At 34.0% G+C, this 8152-nt stretch overlaps 2 protein-coding genes and 1 long non-coding RNA gene across 3 annotated transcripts in view; 2 read left to right on the plus strand and 1 right to left on the minus strand.

Annotated features, from left to right (window-relative positions):
* Window positions 1-1821, plus strand: part of LOC102597820 (cytochrome P450 CYP72A219-like) — a 4555-nt gene extending 2734 nt beyond the window's left edge. Inside the window, exons 4-5 of the mRNA XM_006363701.2 lie at window positions 472-856; window positions 1330-1821. Coding sequence (XP_006363763.1) covers window positions 472-856; window positions 1330-1755 — 811 coding nt within the window. The 3' untranslated portion in view covers window positions 1756-1821. The remainder of the gene's footprint in view (window positions 1-471; window positions 857-1329) is intronic.
* Window positions 1822-2536: 715 nt separating this feature from the next.
* LOC107058196 (uncharacterized) lies at window positions 2537-4908 on the plus strand. The gene is made up of 2 exons (XR_001471830.1): window positions 2537-2877; window positions 3091-4908. It is a non-coding gene; the product is annotated as an uncharacterized lncRNA (long non-coding RNA).
* Window positions 4909-7488: 2580 nt separating this feature from the next.
* LOC107058195 (zinc finger BED domain-containing protein RICESLEEPER 2-like) lies at window positions 7489-8152 on the minus strand. The gene is made up of 2 exons (XM_015303604.1): window positions 7669-8152; window positions 7489-7577 (listed from the first exon to the last, which is right to left on the minus strand). The coding sequence occupies exons 1-2, from the start codon at window positions 8024-8026 to the stop codon at window positions 7534-7536; spliced, it is 402 nt and encodes a 133-aa protein (XP_015159090.1). The 5' UTR covers window positions 8027-8152; the 3' UTR covers window positions 7489-7533.

An 8152-nucleotide genomic window follows, 5' to 3' on the forward strand; every position in this document is an offset into this window, starting at 1 on the left:
GGGGGGGGGTAGGGGTGAGGGTGGGGTAAAAATATTGAATTTAAAACAAACTTTAAATTATTATTTTTTTGGGGGTGGTTGGAGGGGGGCTGGTTTGAGGGTAAGGACCAAATAAATTGATTTTTTCAACAATTTTTTTTTTAATTGAAAGTTGGAAGAGAGTTTTGGAAAATGTTTTCCTTAAATTTTGAAGGGAAGTCATTTTCCTTAAATTTGAGGAAAATAAGTTGATTTGGAAAACATTTTCCAAAACATTTAATCCAACCAAACATGAGAAAATTGAAAAACATTTTCCGGAAAATGTTTTCCTTCATACACCCACATTGATAAAGTAAAAACTATTTATGTGTGTATATAACTTAAACCATTCTTTCCCATAATCTATATATATCCGAATATAACAGGAAAAGAAGTTTTAAATAGTGATTATTGATGATGATATACATGTTTTTGTGTGTTAAACTAATGTAGGTTCTTGCCAACTAAGAGAAACAGAAGGATGAAGGAAATTGAGAGAGAAGTTCAAGCAACAATTAGGGGAATTATTGATAAAAGAGTGAAGGGGATGAAAGCAGGGGAGGCCAATACTGATGACTTATTAGGCATATTGTTGGAATCCAACTTTAAAGAAATCGAGCAACACGGTAACAAGAATTTTGGTATGACTATAAAAGAGGTTATTGAGGAGTGTAAGTTGTTCTATTTTGCTGGACAAGAGACAACCTCTGTATGGCTTGTATGGACTATGATTTTGTTAAGCAGGCATCCAGATTGGCAAGTTCGCGCAAGAGAAGAGGTTTTGCAAGTCTTTGGAGATGGCATGCCAGGATTTGATGGATTAAATCGCTTGAAAGTTGTAAGTTATTTTAGCTTGTTTACCTTCCTTTTAATTTTTATATCTCCGCAACACATGGTTTTAATTTTATTTAGCTTCGGATGAAGGATTTAAACTTAGGTTCTTAGCATTGAACTCATTGTTACACTCTCGGACACTCTCCATTTGTTCCATTTTGTGTGACAGACTTGTCTTTTTAGTTTGTTCAGATAAGAATGACACTTTTAATCTTTAACTTTTCAATTACCCTTGATGAAACACCTTTATAGCCATAGAAATAACATGGAATATTTATGATCACAAGTTTTAAAAGTCTTCTTTTCTATTTAACTCCATGCCCAATCAAATAGTGAGTATGCGTGTGTTTATATTGTTTGTGGAAAATATTAGATTCATTTGACCCCGTTCGACATAGGCTCCATCAGTCTTTGGTTCTATGTTCTTGATTTCCTTATTACTATGCTAATTCAATGCTGAACTCATTTTAACAATAGGTGACAATGATTTTGCACGAGTCGTTAAGGCTATATCCACCAGTTAGTGCACTTGGTCGAAGGATTACAACTAAAACGAAGCTAGGGGAACTAAATTTACCAGCAGGAGTGATGCTGTCTTTACCAACAATTTTAGTGCATCATGACAAGGAAATATGGGGCGAAGATGCAACAGAGTTCAAGCCAGAGAGATTCAGTGAAGGCATTTCAAAGGCAACAAAGGGCCAAATGACGTTTTTCCCATTTGGCGCGGGACCTAGGATATGCATTGGACTGAACTTTGCAATGATAGAAGCGAAGATGACTATGGCTATGATTCTGCAACGCTTTGCGTTTGAACTATCTCCTTCGTACACTCATGCTCCACAGTCTGTAATAACTATGCAACCCAAATATGGTGCTCCTCTAGTGTTGCATAGATTGTAAGTTGAGACTTACATGAATTGTCTTACAATGAATTAATAACTATGTCAAACAAGCACAATTAAGTTGATTTGTATTGCAGCTTTGGTCCCTGCTTTCATTCAATCATAGGCTATATCTAAATAATGGAAAAGGCTCAAATATGTCATTGAACTTTGATTTTATCTATGTCATCCGTTAAAAGTTTGACTCAATTATGCCATTTTTGTTAAATTATGTGTTGACACCCAATTTTGGACCTCCACAATAGATTAATCACCGAGCTTCTTAAATTCCAAACGATTTGATATAATTAGTTTTTATAAAGTTCAAAATATTTTTCAAGTTACTTTATTTAATTTTTATAATTTTTAAAGTAATATATATGTTTTATATAGCTTTGTATATAATTTTAATTAGTATAGTTTATGAATATTCAAAAATCATCTCAAAAAGATTTTGTTTTAATTAGATATTTGGTTAATTAGTTTAGTTATATAATACTTTATATTTTAAATTATTTAGTTTATAATTAAGTTAATTATTTTATTTCGTTAGGATTAAGAAACTCAGTAATTAATCGATACTAATTCGTCTTATTTCAATTTTGGCCGAAATCAACCAATCACCTCAATTTGATCGAAATTGCAATTCATGTGGTTATTTTTTGAAGTCAAATTGACCACATTCTAGGCTTCCTTTTTAAGACCAATTTCAGCCTATTTCTTCCTATATTCCCAGACCCAATTCTATTTTTAACAGCCATTTCCAATTAAGCCCAAAAGTTCATTCCTTCTTTGCACTAATAACAGTCCAGCCCATTCCAAATTGAACAGAAACCCATCCAAATTACAACTTCAACAGCAACGCATACCAACCGACCCCACCAGTGTCTTCTTCCTCGCGAGAACCCAGCGAAATCGCGACCCAAATCGAACCAGTCCAAAATCGCGACCCAGTCCAGCAACACTGCAAACAACGATTCCAGTGACCCCGCGCGTGTCCGTCCTTTCCCATCTCTCTCTCTTTATCCTCTTGTGACTTGTATGAGTAATGTACTCGATTTTTCCAGCTGTCTCCATCTTGACGCCTCACTTGTCCTTGCTCGAAATCAAGCGTCCCTCGTCAATTTTTCCGTTGAGAATGGTACGTTACAGCTCACACCTTATCCTCTAAGAATTTCAAAATTTGCAGCAGTCCCACATCGTTTCCCCCCTCAATTTCGACCCAGAAATTGTCCTATATAATCCCTTCTCTCTTCACTGTTCAAAGGGGGAGTTTTTTGGGAAACGGGAGAGTACCCTAAAAAGTTTGGGAAATCTTGGTTCAATAGTTTAATCTTTGTGGGTTTTCTGGCAGTTCGGATTGAAAGAGGTGGTGGAGTCGTATTCTCAACTAGTCGTTTTAGTTCGCTGCCCAGAACTAGGTAGTCTCTTTGCTCTTTCTTTAGTCTTTTCTTTCTGTTGCATTGTGAAATTGTTGTTTGTTTTAGTGTTGTTAATCGTCTTTTAGATTCAATGTGTTTAATGTGATGTTTATGTGAAGGACAGTAAAAGTTTTTCATTATCTTGTTCACTTAGTTAAGTCAATTTTGAATAAGTGTATTAAGTTTGTTGATCTGTTGATGGCTGTTCTCTTATAATTTATAGGTCACAATGTGATTCTTTTACTTACTCGAGCTCATAAATCTATATATGTGCTTTAGTTATTGTTATTCTTATTCGACTTTGAAATCCATGTTAATATAGTTGCCGATTTCTCTTCATTGCCTTCTTAAAGATATAAGTTGTATATTCTGTCACTTCGAGTTTGTTTAGACTAAAATGTTATGTTAAGCTTCGCTGCCACTAAAATGTGTTTTCGGCTAATTTCTTGTATAGTTCGAAACAACCAAATTATTGTTACTCCGTCTAGCTCTTCTTTATTATCGTAGCATGCTTGTTCGAATCTCAGTTTTGGTGCAGTTGATTGTCGTTCTTGTGATTAAAAGTTATCCCAGCTCAAGTTGAAGCTCTTTTCCTTTCTTTCGCTCGAGTATGGACCTATTTGTTACTTCCAAATAAAATAGATATAGCTGGGTCATATAGTCATCTGATGTAAGTGTGTAATTTTCTGAAGTATGTTCTGTTATGAGTGAAATCTGATGATTGCCTTTGAATTCTTGATTCCTTTTTCCTGCATCTAGTCGCCTGTTTATGAATTTGGAAGATAAATTATGGATTTTTCTTATGTTTTCATTCACAACCTGCCGTAATAGCTATCACCAGTTCTCTCAAGAATTAAAAATGATTCCTTTTTGTTCTTATGATCTGGGAATTCATGTTACTTTCACCTTCCAACAGTTTTATAATCATTGTTATTTCCAGGAGCGTATTTACTTGGCCAAATGTCTCTTGTGTTAACTAAAATTTTTGACTTGATCTTTTGTTTCTCTGTTTGCCGATGTAAAATTTAAAGTTTATAGCGAATCGTTTAAATTGTCTCGTTCCTTGTCTACCTGCTGATCTTCTCTTGCTTAAATCCATGACTAAAGCTTGTGGTTATTTCTTCTCTTAATTTGAACATGAAAAATATAAAATGTGTAGCCATTGAAATTTGTTTTCTTTGTTTCTGTTGATTTTCCTCTTCGTTTGATAGATTCGATTTACTTTGTTAAATGTTGTTTGAGCCATCACCATTCCTTTCTTGATTATTTGCTAATCCTCCTTTCCCTCATTTTTCTTTTCATGTGACACTCGTTTGAGTCCATTTGGATTCCCCACCTATTGCATATTCTTCTTTTCCGAATCAACCTCTACCAAGTTACGAAAGGGAAGCTGATATATTGGGTTGAGACCCAAAAAAAACAGCAGCACAGTGACAGGTTGACAGCAGTCCTAAACGGCTGAAATTTGAATATTTTGGACTTAAAAGCTTGGTAAAATGACCAGCAGTAGCAGAGACCTCAAAATGGCCGAAAAAGGAGGAACAAAATTGGGTTTAAACCCAGAGAAACCAGTAGGATGGCGGCAGTCCCTGAAGGGCTGAAAATTGGATTCTTTTCGGACTTGAAAAGTCCAGTTAGATCGGCAGCAACAAAGAGCATTTAGGCCAAGTGGCCAGATTTTTGTTATTTGTTTTCTTGACTTATGTTCTTAATTTGTTTTAGAAATGCTAACACTTTCTTCTTATATCTAATTAAGATGAATCCTTGGGAAGTTTCTATTTTGTTACTTATTTTGCTTCAAGTATTTAAATTTTCAAACATTTTTAATTCATGTAATCAAAGCTTCAAGACTAACTTGAGAATTATCTATATTCTTTTATAGTTAGTATTTAGCATTCAAATCCATGCCTAAGTGATTGTGTTGATTATTCGACTCAAAAACTTGACTCGGATATATTGTTAAATTAAAATTTTATTTTGGCACTTTAACATTTGAATTATTTCATTATTTGGGATAATACGAATGTACAAGTATCAAAAGATTTCTCATTTATCAAAAAATAAATAAATAAGATTTTTCAAGCAATTTAAGTTTTCTTTTAAAATTAGCCAATTTTTAAATCCGTTGGTCAACCGCGTGTTAGCGGATTCTCTAAGATGCCTAAACCCTTCCTCGGAGAATTATTTGAACCCTTACCCGACTCTGGTTTTATTTAAATTGTTTCTTTCAAAAACCCTTTTTTAAATGGTTTTGGCGACTTCCAAATTACTCATTTTTCCAAAAATTAACAAAATTGCCAAAGTTGCGAAAATGGTTTTGAAACCTTGGTTTTCGAAATCGGGTCGCAACATTAAGTTCCTATCCAATATTCATGCTATTATGAGCCAATTTTTTAACGAAGGACATAAATGAGTCTTTTTTTTATAAGGTCAATGACCAGGGTGTTCATTGTTTAGATAAAAACCAATCCAAACCAAAAAATTGAACCAAATCGTTTAAATAAACTGGTTTTTATTTGGATTTGCTTTGGTTTTGTTTTATATTTTGAAAGACCAATAGTATTTGATTTAATTTTGATTATGTTTAAAAACTTTAATAAATAACCTCTTTCTTATGGTTTTAACTTGGTCTTTGCATGAGCATGAAAAAGTCCTTTTTAGCATGATTTATATCTCTATGCATTGCTATCATACTTGGTACATCTTTTTACTAACGCATACTCTTGCCTACATTCTTATACAAATGTAGGGTCCAACGCTCCAACTTCTCATCCCCGTGACTAGGAGTCACCTTGATCATACTTAGTAGTGGTGAGTCCTAGTCACTCTTTATGTAATAGATGGCTATTGAAACTATGTTGACTTCCGCTTCGTTTTTCACAACGCTCTTATGATGTAAACTATCTTTTAAATTCTTTTGAATTTCTATTATCTTATTTATATATGCTAAGTGGCTTGTGTAGGGCCTCTCGGGGTTCTATACGTCATGTTACACCTAGGGTCTACCTTGGATCGTGACATTTAAGTTCATGTCAAAAAAAAAAAAAGTCAATAGAGATTCTAACATTGGTCACTTTAATTAATATTTTTTTAAATTTATTTAACGTTGTAAAATTCCTTTAAAAAAAAGTGACCTAGGAAGGTTGGTGAGTCAAGCAGTCAGACCCAGGTTAAAGAATAAAGAAAATGAGCCAAAGTTTCAAGTTCTGTTAGGTAACTTACCGGATAAGGTGGTTTCCTAGCCAACAGTTGCGCAACTCTCATTGCTGCTACGGCCACTGGACGGCCTCCTTTCGAGGTTGTCCAGCCCGCCCCACCACCCCAAAACCACCACATACGCCACCCTTTTCAATTCCAATACTATAAATCCTAAACAATCTGCCCTAATTAACTAAAAAACAATCGCAAAATTAGGGTTGGGCATTCGGTAATTCGGTTCGGTTTCAGTTTTTTTTTTTCGGTTTTCGGTTCTTGTACAGCGTGTACCGAACACTGAACCGAATTATTTCGGTTCGGTTCGATTTATGTTATTTCGGTTAGATTTTTGTTAGTTCATTTTTTTTATGGGCCTGCCTAGTGGGCTTTTTAAAATTTTACAATTTTTTTGTTTGATTTTTCAGCTTAATAGGCTAAAAATAGTTACATTGCTATGTCATAATAGCTGCAATATTCTGTAAAATAACACCAAAGAAGATACCATAAGTCCAATTTGCCATTAGGCATTAACACCAAAGAAGCTCGCATCTATGTAGTAAATTATAATAACACCAAAGAAGCTGACATTAAAAGTCAAAACGAAGTGCCATACAGCCAATCTGCCATTAGGCATTAACACCACAAATTTTTAATTCACAATGTCACTAAAACACACAAATTTTTAATTAACAATGTCACTAAAACAAAAGTGCATTGTAGTTAAAGTCTTTACAAATACAATGATCAATTGATCATGCCATAAGCCATTACACAACAACATAATAACAATCTAACAAGTAACAATCATGCACCAATGTAGTTTCTTCCATGAGACCACTTTCAAGTTTCAACTTTCAAGTGCCAACAATAACAAACAATAATGACTAATGAGCAACAAACAATGTAGCTTCTTGCCTTCTTCCATGAGATCACTTTCAAATGCCAACAATAACAAACAACAATAATGAGTTTTCTTGACTTTCTTCCATGAGACCACTTTCAACTTTCAAGTCTCAAGTGCCAACAAAAATACTAACAAAACTTAGTACTTTACGTCTTTCTTCATTGTCTTGACTCTTGGACCTTTTAAGATAAAATCAAATGTTAGAACACTACTTTTAAGATTAAAAAAATGATATGATTAAATAAATGACGTATTGAACTCACCACTTGCAAGCTAATCATATATCAACAATGGAAGAGTTTCTTCCACTATTTGCCATCTCTATAAATAATAAAATCAAATATGTCATACAAGATACAACACAATAAGTATTTTATTTTTTCCAAAAACAAATAAAAATAAAAAGTCTTACCAAGTTCAATTTTTTCAAGAAACTCCAAACTTTCTTCAACACAAATAGGCTTAGTTTCTTGTCTAAGCCAATCTTGGACACAAATAAGGCATTGCACACATTTGGGAGTCAATGAACTTCTAAAGGGATCAAGAATACGGCCACCGGTGCTAAATGCACATTCCGATGCCACACTCGACATAGGAATAGCCAATACATCTCGAGCCAACTGTGAAAGTACAGGAAATCTAGGAGAATTAACTTTCCACCAAATCAAAATATCAAAATCCTCATATTCAGGATCTTGGTCTTCAAGAAGATACCTATCCAACTCAGATTTAACACCTAAACTTCCAGAATCTTCCTTTTGTTTCTTCATGTAAAACTTAGTTCTCAAAGAATTTGTTTTCACATTTTGAGAAAGACCACAAGTAGATGAATCAGATAAGTCAAACGAAGATGATTGATTTTTAGAACCTTTTTCATACTTACTTACATAGATCGC

Source organism: Solanum tuberosum, unplaced genomic scaffold (genome assembly GCF_000226075.1).
Source record: "Solanum tuberosum cultivar DM 1-3 516 R44 unplaced genomic scaffold, SolTub_3.0 scf00458, whole genome shotgun sequence".
Taxonomy (NCBI): Eukaryota; Viridiplantae; Streptophyta; class Magnoliopsida; order Solanales; family Solanaceae; genus Solanum; species Solanum tuberosum.